A 23,324-nucleotide genomic window follows, 5' to 3' on the forward strand; every position below is an offset into this window, starting at 1 on the left:
CCGATCGAAATTCTCTGAATTCTCTGTCCTATTGGACCAGTTGGTCGGAAAATATTTCCAACATGTTGGAAAATTTGGTCCAACGGATATTCCGACGGAAACAGTCTGATGCATACCACACACAGTCGGATTATCCGACAACACGGTCCGATAGGACACATTCCAACGGATTCTCCGACCGTGTGTACAAGGGCTAAGAGGGGAGACATCCCTGGACTCAGAATTATGTATAGTGCGGGTGAACAAACAGACAGTTCAGCAAAAGATATGGTCCATTCTCACCCACTTCTGTTGATCAGCAGTCTGGCAGTGACCTCCAGTGTAATGACTCTGAGTGTCCTATGCAGGCTCCACCCTGGCATCTGTCTGCCCACTGTGCACATGAAAAGCAGGCTTAGGCCGCGTACACACGGGCGGACTGTCTGACGGACTTGGTCCGCTGAAACGTGTTTCAGCGGACAATCCGCTCGTGTGTGGGCTTCAGCTGACTTTTTCAGCGGACAGTCTGGCGGACTAAGTCTTTCGGAATTTCCGTAATTTTGTCCGTCCAAACTTGGTTTCAGCGGACAGTCCGCTCGTGAGTAGGCTAGTTCGACGGACTCAGTATGGCGCATGCTCAGAAAGGATTTACACGGCCGAAGGTTGCATTGCAGTGTATTGGACGTCGTATTTCTAGTCCCATCGTACGTACCGTACACGTCATCGCGCAAGCTTTCAGCGGACTGTCTGTTCGTCGTGTGTGGTCAAGTCCGTTCATTCAAAAGTAGGACGGACTGTCTGTCGGATTGTCTGACGGACTTAGTTGGACGGACAGTCCGCCCGTGTGTACGCGGCCTTAGGTGTGTGAAGACAGCTAATGTTGGTCTGGCAGGATGTCCAGGCCTATTGTAAAACTGTCACCCTCTCAATTCAGAGAACCAACAGATACTGGTGGTAAATACCTCAATCCACATAAAGCTCAAACAGTTTAGTATAGTTCTGAAACTTCAGCATGTTTCACAACATCCAAATTAATAATAGCACAGCCATAATATGGACACATTTAGTTTCCTCAGATAATTTGTAACATTTCAAGTCCAGCCACCCCTATGTCAGATCATATGTGAAACCATTGGTACCCCTTATTCCTCCTAGGTAAACTAGACATTGGAAACCTGCCATGTTTATATTTGTTTTGAAGCAAGTGTCACGCTGGACAATAATATGGATATTAGTAGTCTGCAGTAGAGATGCAAAGATATAAATATGTATCACAAAGTGTACATGGGACATCGTCATGAATGTAGAGACCTCCCAGCAACCAACCCCTAAACAAGATGATCAGACGATTGGTCATTGGTAGCTGTCAACACCCCTTTAATCCCACAGAAAAGAGGAGATGCCAAGACAGTGGACAGTTCTCCTTTTACCATCCAAGCAGGAACATGTGCCAAGTTTGAGAATCGATTACCCAGCTCATCGATCAAACTCTGATCAACCCTCGTACATTAATTTCAAGTATTCTCCCTCCTCAATTCTACCTTATTTCTTTGTGGCTGTATATTGTCTTTATCTCTTTGAAACATATTTTTCTGTAAATATTTTATTTGCACCAATTTGACCTTTTCATTATTAAACCCTTATTTTGAAAAGTGTTAACCTTATCTCTAAAGCTCTTAATGAAAGCTATAAACAAACCTGCCTCTTGAAGAGCGCTACTGTTTTAGAGTAAGGCCTCTGAGCAGACCTGTCTGTGGTGGCAGTGTGTGTTACAGACAATTATTCTAAAATCCTAATTGGTATTGCTAAAATTACAAGTCACCCCCTGCTAGGTCTAAAGAAGGGGTGGTGGCAGTTAAAGGGTTAATTGCATAATTGACAATCTAGATTGTGGTCCCGCAAGCTGGGAAATCTTTGTGCCGGACGCAGCTGAGAGTGGTATTGTTATGTAAGTGACATCATAGTGTGAGGTTGGCCGGTCCCTTGTCACGAGTTAGAAAGGAGGGCAGGGAGCTGACACCCGCGTTCGTCACAGCCCCTCCTTTTTTCAAAGTAATTGGGTAATGTAGTCCAGCTTCACCAAAAGTACTTGGAGATTTATTTCAACAGCATACAAATCCCCAGAACTTCCTGGGAGAACTTTCTGTGTTCTGAAAATGACTCGACACCTGCCATCTCGTGGTCATTTTTGAATATAGCACCTGTAACAATCCATGTTACGCGGAGGATTAACCCCTTAGGTTGCACAGTGAGTGTAACAAGCTTGCTTTACTGCATATACTGTAGCAGGAAGCACCCTCATGGCTAACAAAGGGTAGAATTAGAAATAGTCTTGCAATCGTAACATTAATAAGTCCCTGGGACCGGATGGCTTGCATCCAAAGGTCCCTAAGAAATTCAGTCAAGTAATTTCCAGACCATTGTTCCTAATTTGTACGAGCAGTCTACTGACTGGAATGGTACCAGCTGATTGGAGAAAAGACAATGTAGCACCAATATTCAAAAAAGAAAAAAGTGTGTTTAAGGGTAGTCAACACACACTTTTTTTTGTTTTTGCACAGGTTTTTTACTTTAAACACTTAAGCCCCGGACCAATTGTCAGCCTAAGGACCAGAGATCTTTTTACAATTTCACACTGCACTGCTTTAACTGGTAATTGCGCGGTCATGTAATGTTGTACCCAAACAAAATTTGCATCCTTTTCTTCTCACAAACAGAGCTTTCTTTTGATGGTATTTGATTGCCTCTGAGATTTTTATTTTTTTGCGATATAAACGGAAAAAGACCGGAAATTTTTTAAAAAAAAGATATTTTCTGCTTTTTGTTATAAGAAAAATCGAATAAACTCCATTTTAGTTATACATTTAGGCCAACATGTATTCAAATTTTTGTAACAAAACACTGCGCTATTCTTACCAAAAAATGAAAAATGAAACACACAGGAGAGCTGCTAACATATCACTAGGGTATCGAGTGTAAAGTAAACAATGCTATATAAAAGTGTAGCGCTTCTCAAACCTTCAAACACCAAACATAATTATGCCTTCCTTACATAAGCATAATAACTGCAAAATTATACCAATGCATTCAGTGAAAAATTCCACTATGAAGTGGTGCACATAACACATAAAATCTTACGTAAGTATTGATTACTATGTAAACATATATTTGTGACTATAAAGTGAGAGAAAAGAATTTTCCAAAAAATCCAGGAGACAAAAAAGAAAAAGGGAGAAAAAAGGAAAAAGGGTCCCAATAAAACAGTACAGAGTCCTTTGTGTATAGTATCCTTCTATGGTCCACAAGTGTGCAGGAAATATGTTACACCTCCTTCATGAAAAACTTGTGCATTAACCACGTGAAGTTCCCGTCACCAGGCGAATTGAACGCTTACCGGAATTATTATTATTGGATCCTCACAAATTTACATTTGGGGGATCATACAGACTTTTGCAAACATATGCAGATTCTTACAGCAACCAGTTATCCAGGGGGACCTTGAGTATAACCAATTCCTTCATATGTTGAGAGGTATTTTAACTCCAGCCAGATATATCCATAGGCATGATTACATACATATGAAGAAAAAAACAGGGACCAAAAATAGTGTAATTCCGTTTTTTATAGAAAAATAAAAGATAAAAGTACAAAACTCACATGTGTACAGTAGTTTAAGCGCTTAGCAAGATTAAAACACGACGCGTTTCGTCGTAGAAGACGTCATCTGGGGTACCACTCGACTGCAACCTACTCACTTAAATACCAGGGCCCCCAATTAGGCACAAATTCATTCAGCCCGTGTCACCGGAACTTATTTCCGGTATAAAATGGCCGCCGGCGTGCGTTCCACACCTCATTATGAAAACATTCCAAGAAGCCAGGGTTAACTTATATTAATTTAGATTGTATACAAGCCCATATTTTAAAACCATAGTGGACCTCTTTTAAAATTATAAGACATCACCTTAAGGGAGCAGCTAACAGCTACGGAAAGTATAGCCCCGACCATACCTTTCCCGGAAGACAAACAGACACTTCCGGGTTAGTCTATGTTGTAGCCAATGACGGGAAAGACGACAATTGGCGCGAACGTGAATGCGTTCGCTCCGGTCGTCTCTCAGCCAATCAGTAACCGACCGTATTGTCAATCAGTAAAGAGGCTGTCCTCCGCTGCCGGAAGTGAGGTGGATATGATCACCTCACCTCCGGACTACGTGGCATGCAAATAAACGTGAGGTGGAACGCACCGCATAATGACCATAATACGGCCATCTCCCACACAGTGGAAATGAGGTGAACATAGTCACATCACTTCCGAAGTGTGTGGAGCGCAAACAGACATCGGGCGGAACGCAATGCCTAACAGGGTTGAAATAACTTTATTAAATTACGACAATAACACTAAATAAATCACCTATATGTCCAAGAATGTCACGTTCCCAAACTGGGTTATAGATATTCCACAGAACATCATAACAGATAAATACATGCACCAAACGTCCCATCTATATAAGCAGGTATTAACCTAGTATCAAAAATACCAAAAGAAATAGACATTAATGTGAAAAACAATGATTCTATTGCCTTTAATGGGCTGTAATAAGAATTTGAACATCTATAGCTGTTTAATCTAAGAAGTAGCCATTTATGCGGAACTAGGCTACCATAGATATATTTTACCTAACTTCAACACCATTTACATATTATACAATATGACGTACATAAAAGGCACCCTAATGACGCTGCCATATGTCCATCTCTCACACGGCAGCATCTAAAGAGTTAACCAATATTTGAACACGAAAATAGATTAGATCATCTTCACAGAGCTGAAGACGATATAACCCCTATATAGCCATCAACGAGAAAGGCATAAAAGCCCAGATATTAGTTTTAACAATTATGCTCATAAGGCATACATTCCGATATACAAGTTAATATCGTAATAGAGCATTCGACTAGACATGAATGTCACTGTCTTATCCCTCATTGATGAACGCGTTAATATCCCACTCCACATTTAATCCAAAGGGGGAGTAGGATTTAATCGTGTATATCCAGTAAGTCTCCAATCTGGACCCGCCCCTGGTCATAGCACCTCCCCTCCATGGTGGTGTGTATTTATCAATGACCAGAAATTGTGTTCCAGCGGGATCACTGTTGTGGTGCTCTTTAAAATGTCTCGGAACCGTATGCTTTGAATCTCTGCTTTTTATGAGAGCTATATGTTCTCCTACCCTAATTGCAAAAGTTCTGGTTGTTCTCCCCACATACTGTTTGCCACATGGGCACGTGATTAAGTACACTACGTATTTAGTATTGCAAGTACAAAATGGTTTGATGGTATATGTCCTGTTGGTAACAGTTGATGTAAATTCAGTTGTCTTAAATCTCCCAGATATGTTGTGTTTACATACGACACATTTCTTACATGGAAAAAATCCCGTCATATTATGAAAAAATAACGGGCGACTGGGTGGATCCAAGACATTAGGGGCAATATGACTCTGCAGAGATGGAACCCCTCTGAAGAGCACCTTAGCTTGTTCGGGCAATTTAGATGCTAAGACTGGATCATTTTTCAATATTCCCCAATGTTTATTTATAATAGTTTTAATCTGCTTGTGTTGTAATGAGAAAGATGTCAACATGGACCACTTATGGGTGTTATCATATTCACGTTGTGGTCTCTCTGCGACAAGGCTATCCCTATTGGTGTCAATAACTTTCTGTAGTTCACCATCCAATAATTTGACATCATAACCTTTATCCAGAAATTTTTGTTTCAGGATTCCTGCTTGTGTTTTAAATATGTTTAAATCAGTACAATTCCTCCGTAAGCGTAAAAACTGACTACGTGGAACTGAGTTTAACCAGGATTTATGGTGACAACTATCCAGAGGGATAAAACTATTACGGTCCGTTGCTTTAAAGAATGTTTTGAACATAAATTGGTTATTTGTTATCTCGATTTCCAGGTCTAAGAAATTAACCTTAGACGTGCTCATCTCGAATGACAATGAAATGCCTCTGTCATTATGGTTCAGGGTTTCAAAAAATTCCCTCAGGGAGTCTGGTGTACCACTCCACAGGAGGAGGACATCGTCTATATACCTTGCCCACATAACTAAGGAAGGGTTCTGTAGGGCATAGACGACATCCTCCTCCCATTTGGCCATAAATAAATAAATTTAGCCCCCATTGCCACGCCTCTTTGTTGTAGATAATAATTACCATCAAACCAGAAATAGTTATGTTCTGTGGCGAATTCAAGAAGTTCCATTAAATAATCACGTTGGAATGGTACCAAAGAGTCTTCTAAATTTAGAAAATGTCGAACGGCCTTTATGCCTCTCCCATGTGGTATGCAGGTATAGAGGGAAGCCACGTCCGCTGTGGCAATAATATATTGCTCGTGAAGTATTATGTTTTCAAGTCTTCTAATAGTGGCACCGGTATCCTTAAGATATGAGGGGGTCTTCTTGACAAGGGGCTGTAGATAAAAATCTATGTAGCGGCCTATACGAGAAGTAATAGAATTTATGCCGCTGACTATTGGTCTGCCTGGAGGGTTAATAGCATCCTTGTGAATTTTTGGGAGATAATACATTGTAGGGATCCTTGGGGCAATGGGAACCAAAAATGATTTTTCCTTATTATTCAGAATTTTCAAGTCATGCCCCCTTTTAACAAGATCACTGAGTTGTCTCTTATATGTGTTAGTAGGATTATTGAGAAGTCGCTTATAGGTACCTGGTTCCCCTAATATCTTTTGCATTTCGACCCTGTATTGTTCTTTGTCTAAGATGACGATCCCTCCGCCCTTGTCGGCTGGCCGTATAACTACGTCTTTTTGTTCACAAAGGGAACTAAAACCAGTCGTTGGGAAAGAAGATCTATTTGCACGTTTGACTGGAAGTTTCTCTAGATCCTTTAATACCAAGTTCTTAAAAATTTTCACAGCCGGAGCTGTAGCCACCGGGGGTATAAACAAAGATGGATTAGCTAACCCCGAATGTACCGTGCCAGATGTAGCCGCCACATAATCCGTTCTAAAGGGGTTTGTTGTTAAATACCTTTGAATATTGATTTTTCTAATAAATTTATGTACGTCTATAAAGGTGTTGAATTTATTCAGTTGTTTAGGGGGTGCGTATTTAAGCCCCTTATCTAATACTAATAATTCAGCCCGAGAGAAGGTCTTGTTGCTCAAATTAAAAATGCCCTGTCCTACTAGACCCGCCTTCTTTTTCCTCCTTTGTAATCGTTCTCCCCCTCTACACCCTCTCTTGGATCTTGACTTCTTTTTTTGGGGGGGTATGGATCCTCGCGAAAATCCTGATTCCTATACCGTTGGATTGATTATAAATAGGTGGTTCATATAGACTGTTCCTATTATCAGGATCTCTTGGGTCCATCAATGGGGAGAACCTATTATATGTGGGGACTGTAGCTGCATTATAATGCTGGGGTCCCCCATATTGAAGATTAGGAGGGGCACGTCTAGGTGATGGGGAATAATATGGAGATTCATTGTATTCCCTACGGTAGTATCCATCCTGGTTGTGCGGACGCCCCCTATTTTGTCCTCTCCCACCCCTCTTACCCCGAAAATTGCCTCTCCCCCTCTGTGAGTTACCAGGAGTATGTGGAGTGTAGTGTTGTACCCTTTGTGGGAGGGATGATGGACCCTCATCCAATCCTCTTTGTACAGCTTCGCTATACAATATGTAGGGTATCTCCTTTGTTTGGGACATGATGGGGCCTACATATTGGGGTCCATTTATAGATTGTGTGTCCGCATTAGATGTACTTTGTAGTAATTTTTGCCAACTAAAAACATTACCTGTTTTATAATCATTAATATCCCTAGAATATTTTTTCTGTTTTTTATATTTTTGTTCCCTGTCCTCCTTTTCCAGATGGTTCAATAAATTAGCTGATAAGGAGTTATATTCAGGAGTGTTTTTAAAGGCTCCAAGTTTATCTCTCAGTTCCTTAATCTCTTTGTCCAAGAGACTCAATCTGTTATTCTTCCTAGTAATTAGGAAGCCTAAAAGATTAGTCCCGGCCTCATTAAAATATTTGAACCAGGTGTCGAATTCTCGTTCACCTTGTTGTGGGTGTACATCCCACCTAAGACTTCTGGGAACCATATGTTCTGCAATATATTGTTGCAAAAAAACTAGGTCCCATTGCAAATGGAGCTCCGATGTCATAACGTTTTTTAATCTCATGAACATCCCTCCAATTTCTGTGTTGCTACCAGTTGCGACAAATACGCCATCAGTATTAACTTTGTGAGAGGCTCGATATTCAAAAACATCCATTGTGATAATAAAATGTAAGAAAAAAGAATTGCAGCAATGTGTATAACCACCTAATATATAACATAAATTTTTGTAATAAAACACTGCACTATTCTTACCAAAAAATGAAAAATGAAACACACAGGAGAGCTGCTAACACATCACTAGGGTATCGAGTGTAAAGTAAACAATGCTATATAAAAGTGTAGCGCTTCTCAAACCTTCAAACACCAAACATAATTATGCCTTCCTTACATAACATATATTTGTGACTATAAAGTGAGAGAAAATAATTTTCCAAAAAATCCAGGAGACAAAAAAAAAAGGGAGAAAAAAGGAAAAAGGGTCCCAATAAAACAGTACAGAGTCCTTTGTGTATAGTATCCTTCTATGGTCCACAAGTGTGCAGGAAATATGTTACACCTCCTTCATGAAAAACTTGTGCATTAACCACGTGAAGTTCCCGTCACCAGGCGAATTGAACGCTTACCGGAATTATTGGATCCTCACAAATTTACATTTGGGGGATCATACAGACTTTTGCAAACATATGCAGATTCTTACAGCAACCAGTTATCCAGGGGACCTTGAGTATAACCAATTCCTTCATATGCTGAGAGGTATTTTAACTCCAGCCAGATATATCCATAGGCATGATTACATACATATGAAGAAAAAAACAGGGACCAAAAATAGTGTAATTCCGTTTTTTATAGAAAAATAAAAGATAAAAGTACAAAACTCACATGTGTACAGTAGTTTAAGCGCTTAGCAAGATAAAACACGATTGCAGTAGAGTCCCGACGCGTTTCGTCGTAGAAGACATCATCTGGGGTACCACTCGACTGCAACCTACTCACTTAAATACCAGGACCCCCAATTAGGCACAAATTCATTCAGCCCGTGTCACCGGAACTTATTTCCAGTATAAAATGGCCGCCGGCGTGCGTTCCACACCTCATTATGAAAACATTCCAAGAAGCCAGGGTTAACTTATATTAATTTAGATTGTATACAAGCCCATATTTTAAAACCATAGTGGACCTCTTTTAAAATTATAAGACATCACCTTAAGGGAGCAGCTAACAGCTACAGAAAGTATAGCCCCGACCATACCTTTCCCGGAAGACAAACAGACATTCAGCCACATGTCTTTAGTAAAAAAAATGTAAATAAGCGTATATTTATTGGTTTGAGCAAAAGTTATAGCGTCTACAAACTAGAGTACATTTTCTGGAATTTACACAGCTTTTAATTTATGACTGCCTATCTCAAATCTTGAGGTGCTAAAATGGCAAGGCAGTACAAAACCCCCCAAAGGACCCCATTTTGGAAAGTAGACATCCCAAGGAAATTGCTGAGAGTCATGTTGAGCCAATTGAATACTTTTTGTTTGTCCCAAGTGATTGACAAAAAATAAATAAATTTACACAAAATTGTCACTAAATGATATATTGCTCACACATGCCATGGTTATATGTGGAATTGCACCCCGAAATACATTTTGCTGCTTCTCCTGAGTATGGGGATACCACATGTGTGGGACTTTTTGGGAGCCTAACCGCACCCCGAAAACTGCCTTCAGGATTTCTAAGGGTGCAAATTTTTGATTTCACTCCTCACTACCTATCACAGTTTTGAAGGCCATAAAATGCCAAAATAGCACAAAAGCCCCCCAAATTACCCAATTTTGGAAAGTAGACACTCCAAGCTATTTGCTGAGAGGCATGTTGAGTCCATGGAATATTTTATATTTTGCCACAAGTTGCGGGAATATTACAAACTTTTTTTTTTTGCACAAAGTTGTCACTAAATGATATATTGCTCACACATGCCATGGGCATATGTGAAATTACACGTGGGACTTTTTGGGAGCATAGCCGTGTACGGGACCCCGAAAACCAATCACCGCCTTCAAGATTTCTAAGGACATCAATTTTTTATTTCACTCCTCACTACCTATCACTACCTATTCCAGTTTTGAAGGCCATAAAATGCCAAGATGACACAAACCCCCCCAAAATGACCCCATTTTGGAAAGTATTTCTTGTCCCAAGCGATTGAATAATGACAAAAAAAAGAAAAAAAATGTACAAAAAGTTGTCACTAAATGATATATTGCTCACACATGCCATGGTTATATGTGGAATTGTGCCCCAAAATACATTTTGCTGCTTCTCCTGAGTATGGGGATACTACATGTGTGGGACTTTTTGTGAGCCTAGCCACGTACGGGGCCCCGAAAACCGATCACCGCCTTCAGAATTTCTCAGGGCGCAAATTTTTGATTTCACTCCTCACAACCTATCACAGTTTGGAAGGCCATAAAATGCCAAGATAGCACAAAACTCCCTCAAATGACCCCATTTTGGAAAGTAGACACCCCAGGCTATTTGCTGAGAGTCATGGTGAGTATTTTACAGCTCATTTGTTTTTGAAAATTAAGAAAGTAAAGGAAAAAAACTTTTTTTTTTTCAATTTTCAAAACTTTGTGACAAAAAGCTGCAAAGTGCAAAATACTCACCATACCTCTCAGCAAATAGCTTGGGGTGTCTACTTTCCAAGATGGGGTCATTTGGGGGGGGTTGTGCATCTGAGCATTCCATGGCCTCAGAAACTGTGATTGGCAGTGAGGAGTGAAATAAAAAATGTACACCCTTAGAAAGCCTGAAGGTGGGGCTTGGTTTTTGGGGTCCTGTACACGGCTAGGCTCCCAAAAAGTCTCAGCCATGTGGTATCCCCATACCCAGGAGAAGCAACAGAATGTATTTTGGGGTGTAATTTCACATATGCCCATGGCATGTTTGAGCAATATATCATTTAGTGATAAAAAATAATTTAATTTTTTCCCGCAACTTGTGTCAAAATCTAAAATATTCAATGGACTCGACATGCCTCTCACCAAATAGCTTGGGGTGTCTACTTTCCAAAATGGGGCCATTTGGGGGGGGGGGGGGGGAGGGTTTGAACTGTCCTGGCATTTTATGCACAACATTTAGAAGCTTATGTCACACATCACCCATTCTTAAAACCACTTGAAGACAGCCGTTTCTGACACTTTTTGTTTACATGAAAACATAATTATAATTTTTTTTGATTTTTTTGTAAAGCAAAGGCCTTACAGATTAAAATGGCGGGTGTTGCATTTTTTTCTTCCCACACAGTATTTGGGCAGCGATATTTCAAACACATTTTTTTGGGAAAAAATACACTTTTTTAAATTTTAATGCACTAAAACACACTATATTCTCCAAGTTTTTGATGAAATAAAAAAGATGATCTTAGGCCGAGTGCATGGATAACAAACACGACATGCTTTAAAAATGCGTACAAACGAGCTGTGGCGACAAAATACATACATTTTTAAAAGCCTTTACAGGTTACCACATTAGATTTACAGAGGAGGTCTACTGCTAAAATGACTTCCCTCGATCTGACCTTCGTGGTGATACCTCACATGCATGGTGCAATTGCTGTTTACATATGATGCCAGACCGACGCTTGCGTTCCCTTTACGCAAGAGCAGGGGGGACAGGGGTGGTTTTTTTTCATTATTATTATTTATTTTGCTATTTTATTTTTAAACTGTTCCTTCCATTTTTTTTTTTCAAATTTTTATTGTTATCTTATGGAATGTAAATATCCCCATGACAGCAATAGGTAGTGACAGGTACTCTTTTTTTTTTTATAAAATTGGGGTCTATTAGACCCTAGATCAGTGATGGCGAACCTTGGCACCCCAGATGTTTTGGAACTACATTTCCCATAATGCTCAACTATACTGAAGAGTGCTGGAGCATCATGGGAAATGTAGTTCCAAAACATCTGGGGTGCCGAGGTTCGCCATCACTGCCCTAGATGTTTCCTCTGCCCTTAAAGCATCTGACCACACCATTTGGTGTGGTAAAATGTTTTCCCAATTTCCCAAAGGCGCTGTTTATACCCGGGAGGGGGGACATTCCCTCCCACTGCTTGTAAAAGCAGTTTAGAGGCTAATTAGCCGCTAGGATTGCTTTTACATGAAAGCCAATCACTGGCTTAAAAGAATGATACCAAGATGATACCTAAACCTGCAGGCATTATTCTTGTATAACCATTCAAAGTCCAGCAACATACCAGTACGTTGCTGTTCCTTGTTGGACATATATTGTAATCTTTTTTTCATGCAGCCTGTTGGCTGAATGAAAAAAAGAGATTGATAAGTGGGTATGCCCACCATTACAATACCTCCCATCATTCAGCCACTTCTAATGATGGGCATACATGCACCATTTATATATGACAAAGCATGGGGGCATCCTCCCGCAAAAGTTATGCCGCATACACATGGTCGGACTTTTCCACGGGCAAGCCTCCACCGGAATTTCGACCGTATGTACGTGGCATTAGGAGAAAATCACTCCTCCACCCCTGCTGCCCCCATGCTTCGGCATATATGCTCTTTTTTTTTTTTTTTTTTTTTTAACTGTGGTGGTGAAATCACCTCCTACAGCACTGGAGTCACAGCTTTATGTATTGTGGGAGTAAACGCTGTTGCTGTCAAGATAAATAAATCCGCACTGCAGCAGAATGGCGCATGTGAAAACAAAAAAATGGTTAACAATAAAACACAGTAAACAGAAAAGTATAAATAAAACATTGCAGAATAGAATACACTAAAAAAGAGCAACAATAGAGAGAGAGAGAACAATAAAACGACAACTATTTTTGTTTTTTATATTTTATATATTTTTTTGTTTTTACATTTTTTGTTTTTGTTTTTTTTTTACACTTTTTTTTTTCTAACTGTAATTGCAACAACCGTAACGGTTCGGATCTCTCAAAATGTGATGGCATCTTGGGAGACCCTGTGTAAGTGTGTCCTAGCCTGGGAAATGTTGTACCCTATGCTAAAACTTCACTAGTTTGTGGTTGCGTTCAAAACATTCACCAATGCAAAGACCAGGATTGTCACGACAGAGTGGACAATAATAAGGGGTGTCACACCTATATCCACGCTTGGTACAGACACAACATCTTCTTTGGAGGGCTCGTTGGGTAGGGGTACTCTCGAGGACATACGGAAAATGCCTCTCATGCAGCCGGCTTACTGCATTTGGTTGGGAATGGTGAGGTGCAGAACTGTCTGGATACAGAAGGTCTGTGACAATCTCTTTCTAGAATATAAGAAAGGTTAAAATGGAAGTAAACCCTTCCAAACAACTTTGACCTACAGGTAAGCCTAGATTAAGGCTTACCTGTAGGTCCAAGTAATATCTCCTAAACCTATATGGTTTAGGAGATATTTGCCCGAAAATGGGCACCGCTGTCTACGGCGCATGCGCCGTAGACAGCGGCGCGCAGGCGCACTAAATGCGGCAAGTCCAAGAATGGATTTGCCTAATTTGTCGACTCCCGTGCGCATGCGCGGGAGTGACGTCATCGCGGCTCCGCCGAATGGCAGCGTCGGAGCTCCGAGACGCGACTCCCGTGCGCATGCGCGGGAGTGACGTCATCGCGGCTTCTCCGCTGTCATTCGTCGGAGCTGCGAGAGACGCAACAACCAAGATGGATGCGGCGGACTACAGGTGACAGCGGCGACTTCGCTGGCTCCTGTGTCAGGTAAGTGACACATAATGAGCTACTATGCGATGCATAGTAGTCCATTATGCTTTACCTTTGCAGGGAAAAAAAGAGGAAGTAAACCCATCAGGGTTTACTTCCTCTTTAAAGTCCCGCCTTAAGCTCTGTATAGCACATGAGCGTTCAGCAAAGCCAATTGAAATAAGTAAACAGACACTTTTTTGTACCAGCGTCTGGCCTTACGGGCAACTAGACGGGCAACTAGATACAACACCAACAACTGGACGTTGAGGTCCACCCCTCCCATATTTTGGTTATATTCGTGGACACAGAGGGGTTTCTCCACAACCCCAGTCGCCGTAGTAATTTGGACTGTCGTGTCTGCATGAAGGGAGGTAAGAACGAAAACATTCTTATCCCTCCACTTCATAGCAAGCAAGTTATTACACTGCAAGCAGGCTCTCTCCCCCAGCCTAAGACAAGAATCTACTGTAGCAGGGAAAGCCTCAGCGATTAGGTCACACGGTGCCACATGCTCCAATCTGCTGATCAAACAAATGACTAAACAGTGGCACACTCGTGTAATTGTCCACGTACAAGTGGTACCCCTTTCCAAATAAGGGTGACGCCAAGTTCCACACTATCTTGCCACCGCTCCCTATGTAATCTGGGCAGTTCTCCGGCTCTACGTAACTATCTTTTCCCTCATAAACTGTAAAGCTCCATACATAGCCTGTTGCCTTGTCGCAGAACTTATAGAGCTTGACCCCGTATCTGGCACGCTTGCTAGGAAGGTACTGTTTGAAAGACAAGCAGCCAGAAAATTTAATCAGGGACTCATCAACGCAGACAACTTGATTAGGAATAAACAAGGCTGAAAAACGTTGGTTGAAGTGGATTATGAGGGGCCGAATTTTGTAGAGCCGATCGTATTCAGGGTCTCTACGAGCACGACAAAGTTCATTGTCGTTGAAGTACAAGAAGCGCAAGATCTGCTCGTAACGTTTCCTGGATATGGAGGCAGAGAACACGGGCATATGGTCAATTGAGTGCGTGGACCAATGCGTCCGCAACGTCATGAATTTATGTATGCCCATGTTGAGGGAAAGGCCCAGAAAGGTCTTCAATTTGGAAAAACCGTAATTGGTTTCCAATCTCTGGCAAGGGAAGGCAACTGGGGATTAGCGGCGATGTGTTATCCAGCATATAAATTAGTTTGGTCCACAATCGATCTATAGAGATCTTCCGTGAAAAACTGCAAATAAGAATCAAGTGGCGTAAAATCAGCTGTTTCCACCTGAATACCGGGTTGGCCAGTGAATGGGGGAAGTACAGGTTCTGCAGAAGTGGTGGGCACCCAATCAGGATTGGCAAATTCTGCAGGAAGGACACTATGGGAATGACGGGCTTGCCTTTGTCTTCTTCTTGGTGGCAGCGGGACACTACTTGTGCTTGCCACCTCGCCAGTTCAACTGCACTTATGGGACTCGCCACGTCACCACTTGTTACTGCAGTGCTAGATGTACATCCAGGATGTACTAGGCTGCTGGTGCTTGCCAATTCACCAGAAGGACTAGCGGCGCTAGTACTGGCTCTCTGCTCCATACAAGGTTCTTGCACCTCAACAACATCAGAAGATCAGTATCGGGTATGCCTGACCTTAGCAGGGACCTCACCTTCGTCATCAGAGCTATCTGTCATGGAGCCGCTGTCCTCTACAGGATCGTATACTGAGCCTGAATCTGACAGATGAGTGACCTCCTCTTCATTATCGGTACCTGACGGGGAACCTAAATAACGAAATAACTAACACGCTAACCAGCGTCACCAGTAACACTTATATGGTGATCACTGGTGAAAGGGTTAACTCTAGGGGCAATCAGGGGGTTAAAACCTTTATTAGGTTGTATATGGGGGTACCTAACGCTATAAAAAGCTGGTGGTGAACCTAAAGAAATAACTGGCTACCTAGCGGCACCAGTGACACCAATGCAGGGATCAGAAAAATGATTGCTTAGTGACACTGCCAAAAGGGGGGAAAGGGTTACCTGGGGGGCAATCAAGGGGTTAAACCTTTATTAGGGGGGGTAGGGGGCTACCCTGGACCTAAAGGGGCCTAAAGCTAACTGCCCTGACACTTTTTACAGTCACAAATGACACTAAATGCAGTGATCAGTTAATAAATGACCACTGTAATCGGTGACACTGTGACTGGGGGGGGGGGGGCAGGGGTGATCGAGGGGGTGACTGTGATTTGTGTCCCTATGTGTGCCTACGTGTCAGTGTAGTGTTTGTGCACTTACTATGATGTCTTCTCTCCTCGCCGTTCTGCCACGAGGAGAGTGACATTACTTCCTCCTGCCTGTGTTTAAAGTTCACAGGCAGGGGAAGCTTCTCATTCGCCAGGAGCATTGCGAGGGGGTGGCCAGAAATCAATGGCCGCCCCCTCATCACAGATTACTCCTGAAGCGAAATGGACCACTGCCAGTGAGAGGGGGTCCGATCAGACCCCCCACCTGCTGGAAGACAGGCACGTACAGGTTTGTACAGGTACGTGCCATTGTGCCGACGTAAATGTACAGGCGGTGGTCCTTTAAATGGTTAAGTAGAACCATATTTGACTGCAGCAAACCGCATAAACTTTCACATTGATTTTGTAGTGGTCGGGTTGCTCCACAATATTTGGTAATCTAATTATAATTTTTTGCGCCGGTAGACACATATTTGATTTTAATATTCAAAAAAGGGGCAAGATACATATCTGAGAATTACAGACCAGTTAGCCTAACATCAATAGTGTGCAAGCTCTTGGAGGGGATAATAAGGAACTCTATACAAGATTTTAATAGTGAAAATGGTATCATTAACAGTAATCAGCATGGATTCATGAAGAATCATTCTTGCCAAACCAATCTATTAACCTTCTATGAGGAGGTGAGCTACAATCTAGGTAAAGGAAGACCCATAGATGTGGTGTATCTGGATTTTGCAAAGGCATTTGATATAGTTCCCCATCAACGTTTACTGTACAAGCTAAGGTCTGTCAGCATGGACCATAGGGTAAAAACATGTATTGAAAACTGTCTACAAAGGAGAGCTCAGGGGGTAGTGATAAATGGGGAGTACTCGAAATGGTCCAATGTGGAAGGTGGGGTCCCCCAGGGTTCTGTCCTGAGACCAATCTTATTTATTTTATTCATAAACGATCTGGAGGATGGGATAAAGAGATCAATCTCAGTATTTGCAGATGATACAAAGCTAAGCAGGGCATTATTTTCCCCGAAGGATGTGAAAACCTTACAAGAAGATCTGAACAAATTAATGGGGTGCATTTGGGTGGCAAAAATTTGAATGCAATCTACTCACTAGGGGAGAACCTCTGAGGGAATTTAGGATGGAGAAGGACTTGGGGATCCTAGTAGATGATAGGTTCAGCAGTGGCATACAATGCCAAGCTGCTGCAAGCAAAGCAAGCAGAAACATTCGCATAAACGGGAATTTAAAAAGACTAGCGGCCATTCACTTAAATTAGAAGAGAAACAGTTTAACCTTAAACTGCGTAGAGGGTTCTTTACTGTAAGAGTGGTTAGGATGTGGAATTCTCTTCCACAGGCAGTGGTTTCAGCGGGCAGCATCAATAATTTCAAAAAAACTATTAGATAGGCACCTGAATGACCACAACATACAGGCATATACAATGTAATACTGACATAAAAACATGCACACAGGTTGGACTTGATGGATTTGTGTCTTTTTTCAACCTCACCTACTATGTAACTATGCATCTAAATGAATCAAACTTAACAGAATAATAATAATAATAATAAACTGTTTATATTATTATTATTTATTATTATTAATTTGTTATGTTCCATTTGTTTAGATGTGGTTTTCATATTTTGGATAATTTGTAACTTACGCATACATTTTTATCCGTTAGGGAATTTCAATACCTATAATTTAATAGTTAGTAATAGTTATTATTATTAGTTATTTATTTCAGATTTTCGAATTTTCAGGTTTTCAAATTTTCGGGATTTTCATTCTTTTGAATTTTTGGAGTTTCAGTCTTATTTTTGGATTTTCAAATTTTCATATTTTTGGATTTTTGAATTTGAGGATTTTAGAATTTCCACATTTTTGGAAAAATTTGTTAAATGGGTTTTCATTAATTAAAATATTTCCGAATTAACAAATTTGTTGCATTTAGTCGAAAAACGAACTTGGAACAAAATGAATTGCGCATGTCTATTCTATTCCTCTGCACACATACACTTAAAGAGAGGCTGGTCCATTACACTGCACCAGGCTCTCAGTCTAACACAGGAGGCATGTGTACAGAAGGCGAGAACAGAAATGGCCGAATCAGTGTGCTTGAGCTCTTTTGTTGTTCAATAAGCAGGTTAGGGCAGAAACATTACACCACTTGATTCCTAAAGTTGGCAATAGATGGATCGAATATTTACTCAGCTCAGCAGAGAATATCGATTAATCTATGGCCCTTCCCACTCAACAGAAATATGAATGCTGTAAAATGTTCATTTGATCAGCAGGTGCAGCACTGATCAGTGTATGCTGATAGTAGAGGAGTCTCCGGTGTCAGAATATAATAGCACAGTGGGGTAGATTCCTCGATCCCCCTCGCTTGTGAGGGGAAATTTGTTCTTTTTTTTTTGATCAGCCTGCATTCTAGTTGGAAAAAAAAATCCCAACCAAGAAATGCCAAACTTTAAAGGGGTTTTAAACCCTCTTGTTTTTTCACCTTAATGCATTCTATGCATTAAGGAAACCAGTGGGACCTGGGAACACCCATCCATTGTCCAAAGAAGTCTGGCCAGAAGTGGTCTTCATGGAAAAATTGCAGCCGAAACGCCATACCTCCGACGTGGAAACAAGGCTAAGCAACTCAACTATGTAAGAAAACATAGGAACTGGCTTACAGAAAAATGTCAGCAGGTACTGTGGACTAATGAGTCAAAACGTGAAATATTTTTCTGTAGCAGGAGACAGTTTGTTCACCAAAGGGCTGGAGAGTGGTATAATAATGAGTGCCTGCAGGCAACAGTGAAGCATGGTGGAGGTTCTTTGCAAGTTTGGGACTGCATTTCTGCAAAAGGAGTTGGAGATTAGGTCAGAATCAATGCTGTCCTCAATGCTAAGAAATACAGGCAGATATGTACCCATCATGCCATACCATCAAGAAGGCATGTGATTGGCCTCAAATTTATTCTGAAGCAGGACAACAACCCGAAACATACAGCTAACATCATTAAGAATTATCTTCAGCGTAAAGAAGAACAAACAGTCCTGGAAGTGATGGTTTTGCCCCCACAGAGCCCTGATCTCAACATCTGTGTCTGTCAGAGTCTGTCTAGGATTATGTGAAGAGACAGGAGGGTTTGAGGCAGCCAACATCCACAGAAGATCTGTGGTTAGTTCTCAAAGATGTTTGATACAACCTACCTGTTGAGTTCCTTCAAACACTGTGTGCAAGTGTACCTAGAAGAATTTATGCTGTTTTGAAGGCAAAGGGTGGTCACTCCAAATACTGATTTGATTTGGATTTCACTTCTGTTCATTTACTTTCCATTTTGTTCATTGATAAATAAAAATAAACTATTAACATTTATTTTTCTGAAAGCATTCTTAATGCACAGCATTTTTTTGCAACTGCCTGAAAACGTTTTCGCAGTAGTGTATGTATGTGTGTGTGTGTGTGTGTGTGTGTATGTGTATGTATGTGTGTGTGTATGTATATATATATATATATATATATATATATATATATATATATATATATATATATATATATATATATATAAAATATATCTATCTCACATAATCCATCTCTATTGATAGGAATGTACCTGCCTTGACAAATAAAAATGCTCAAATGTTAGTAAGTAAGTTAGTAAAGATTTTCTCTTCTAACTACCTGGGAATTTATCAGACGAATTGTAGTTTTTGATCCAACATCAATCTCAAATCCATTCGTGGGCGCTTTGTTGAATCTTAGAACAGCATCATGGGAATCTACACACACCACAAAAAAACAAGATTAGTACATCTATGTAAGAACTCTATATTAGACATTTAAATAGCAACCAGAAAAAAATTGTCTGTTCTGGGTGGAGAGAAATAAGGTACAATCTTTACTGCTGTTCTGGATCATAGTGCATCTTTATTAGGAAGAACGTATATTACAAAGAAATTACTAGGCAGTGAAAGGCACAGAAATACTATATCTTGCACCCTATACTGGATTCCCTATGGAAACCTATAAAGAGTGAATACCTCTCTCACTGGTGACACAAGTACCGTACTTTCATTAGTGGTATTAGAATATTATTAAGGTTCAACAGCAACGACTAGATGAGGGAACTTTGCTCTACCTGAACCAAAGTGGATTTTGCCATATTCAGCTATCTCACCTGTACACTCCTTATGGAGCAGAGAAAGGTTTATATTTCAGCTATGGGCCTATGTCATTATTTAATTAATTTATTTACTGCTGCTCCTCTCTGACAATTCCTTCACTGGCTCCCCCTACCCCACCGTATAAAATTCAAAATGCTACAAGGCCATTCAAAACATCGCCCCCATCTACATCACCAAATTCATCTGCAGATATCACCCAAATCACCCCCTCCACTCCTCCCACAACCTCCTGCTCTCTAGCTCCATTGTTACTTCCTCCCATGCTCGCCCTCTAGACTTCTCCAGAGCCTCTCCCATCCTATGGAGCTCCCTGCCCCAGTATATCCGATCAGCCCCTACCCTGTCCACCTTTAGGAGATCCCTGAAAACTCATTTATTCAGGGAAGCCTATCCCACACCCACCTAAATGTCCCTGAGCCACCCCCATCAAATCATTCTCTGCAGCTATTACCTTTTTGTACCACCCCCTCCCTTTTAGAATGTAAGCTCTACGAGCAGGGCCCTCCTGTACCTTTTGTATTGAACTGTACTGTAATTGTGTTGCCCCCCCTATACATTGTAAAGTGCTGCGTAAACTGTTGGTGCTATATAAATCGTGTATAATAATAATTTAAGACATAGTAGTAATACATACAGTGTATACTGTATACACTAAGAACAATGATAAGAATATTTGACCAGAAGAGGAAATTACACAAGGGAGACCTCTGCACTGTGTAGTCTATGGAGTAGCTGTTAAGGTGTTCCTATAACGTGCTGGAAGCTTCTTATATACAGCAAAACACTTTACATTCATGGAGAAATAATAGAACATGTCTTTACATCATGGAGACAGGAAACAAGAACTAACTGAGAGAAGCACTTCCTCTCATATACAATAGAAATTACAATAGTTACATTACACTATAATACTACAGCGCCACCTGCTGCATAGAAACGTATAATGCATACAGTGTGTATATATAGTCAGTTTATATGTAACCATGCTGTTGTTCAACAGTTTCTTGTGTGAACAGCTGATGAACAGGTGTTTGGCCAAGAGAACCCCCAGTAAAGTTAAACATTTATCAGTGGAATTACTATCACTGCCCAATGTGACAGCAAAGTTCATGGCTCCTGATTGATAGCGAGTCGGCATGAGCTGACATCCTAATAACGTATATTGCATCCAGTATATGTAGTGTCAGTTTATATGCAACCATGCTGTTGTTCTTTCAACCCCCCTTCTCAACAGCATGTGCTTTGTCAAATTATTATCAGATTCTTCTGGATATAATTATGACATTCCTTCAACAAAGGCTTGGTGAGTGCATCGGCAGTCCTCTACTCTGACGGGCAGTACTGAATGTCAATAACACCTTGCTCTTGATTGTCCCTCAGTCGGTAATACTTGATGTCAATGTGTTATTGCAATGAACCATGAAACAGACAGAGACAGAAAATGCAGTAAAAATCACACCTTTTAATAAAATGGTAAAAATGGTACAACTGGTAAACATAGTTAAAACATAGCCAGGGTTTGGTAGCCAAATTGTGTAGTCAGAACAAGCCAGGAAATCAGAAAGCCAGAGATCAGCGTAGTCAGATTCAGCAGACAGTATCAGGAACCAGAAGGGACGTCAGCCAGGCAAGTCTTCAACAGGAACACAACAGAGAGTCTCTAGATATGTTGACTAAGGCAAAGGCAATTGATGAAATGAGCCAGGCAGTTTAAGTAGCCAGAAGGGGCTGGCTGTGGGCTTGACTGATTTTCTGAGATTGTTTGAGAACATAACTTCCATCTTCTTCTCTCTGTATTTGGATTCCCAGATAGTAACTAATGTTCCCTAGCTCTTTGATTTCAAAATTTTCTTTCAGCTTGTGAACTATTTGATTGTAATCTCCTTCTTTGTTAAAACAAGTTATAATGATAAGGATGTATATCCATCTGTCTCCTTGATTCTTGGAGTAGAGACAGGGGTCTGCTTTACTACTTGAAAACCCCTCTCTAGTAAGCGCTGCTTTCACTTTTTTCACTCTTCTGATGCGTTTCTGAAGATTACATACAAGCTTGTCACCTTGTTCAAACCGTGGTGGTTGCTTCATGTAGAGATCTTCCTTATTGTCTCCATATAGGAAAGCAGTTTTAACATCTAATGCTGCGTACACACGATCGGACTATCTGGCAGCGGAGGATCGCTGGACTTTCAGAACGAACGGACCTGCCCACACATGACCGAACTTCTCCGGCAGACTTTTGAAATTAACAGACTTGCCCACACACGGAGTAAAGTCCATTCATTTTGAACGTGGCTCCAGGTAGACAGGACTAGCAAACGAAGTGAATGTCGCCGCCTCCATCTGCGAGATTGACACCTCGCTAGCCCCGTCACCTGATATGGATTTAAAGGGAAAGCCCTACGCCGAAAAAACGGCGTAGGAGTCCCCCCAAAGTCCATAGCAGATCCTTATCTGAGCACGCAGCCCGGCCTGTCAGAAAAGGGGATGGGGACGAGCGATCGCCCCCCCCCCCCACCCCCGAGCCGTACCAGGGCGCGTGCCCTCAACATGGGGGGGTGCTTTGGGGAAGGGGGGGCCTTGTTGAATACAAGCATTCTATTTTTGGAATATAAGTAATAAACCGTTCATCATATTGCTAAGTCTTTTGCGTGTTCTTTCCGTGTTCCAATTCTGTGTCTATAGTATATCCCAGTATGGTATATATTCCATTGATCATACTGCAGTTTCTCCTGCTACCTTTTCGTTCCAACTTCCCCATACTTTATCAAACTTTTTCATGCTCCCTCTCGCCTGATACTGAGTTTGTATAATGGTAGGGCATTATTAACTAACTTCAGCCAGTCTCCCCCTGAGGGGGTGGTCTGACATTTCCATTTAAGGGCCAATGCCTTTTTGGCGTAGCAGAATACTATTCTTAAGAGTTTTCTGTGATGTGGGTAGTTCTTCTTCCTCCAGGTCTCCTAGAAAACATCTGGCCAGAGAGTATATATTTGGGAGCTCCAGTGTGTCCTCGAGATAAGCAAGAATCGACCTCCA

General features: G+C 41.2%; 1 protein-coding gene across 2 annotated transcripts in view; it reads right to left on the bottom strand.

Annotated features, from left to right (window-relative positions):
- LOC143988638 (beta-galactoside alpha-2,6-sialyltransferase 1-like) overlaps window positions 1-23,324 on the bottom strand; it is an 84,963-nt gene that overhangs the window by 18,010 nt on the left and 43,629 nt on the right. For both annotated transcript variants that reach the window (XM_077488346.1, XM_077488345.1), the window contains exon 3: window positions 19,786-19,883. In XM_077488346.1, the coding sequence (XP_077344472.1) occupies window positions 19,786-19,883 (98 nt within the window). The remainder of the gene's footprint in view (window positions 1-19,785; window positions 19,884-23,324) is intronic.

Source organism: Lithobates pipiens, unplaced genomic scaffold (genome assembly GCF_037356315.1).
Source record: "Lithobates pipiens isolate NorthernLeopardFrog02 unplaced genomic scaffold, aLitPip1_a1.2 Scaffold_18, whole genome shotgun sequence".
NCBI lineage: Eukaryota > Metazoa > Chordata > Amphibia > Anura > Ranidae > Lithobates > Lithobates pipiens.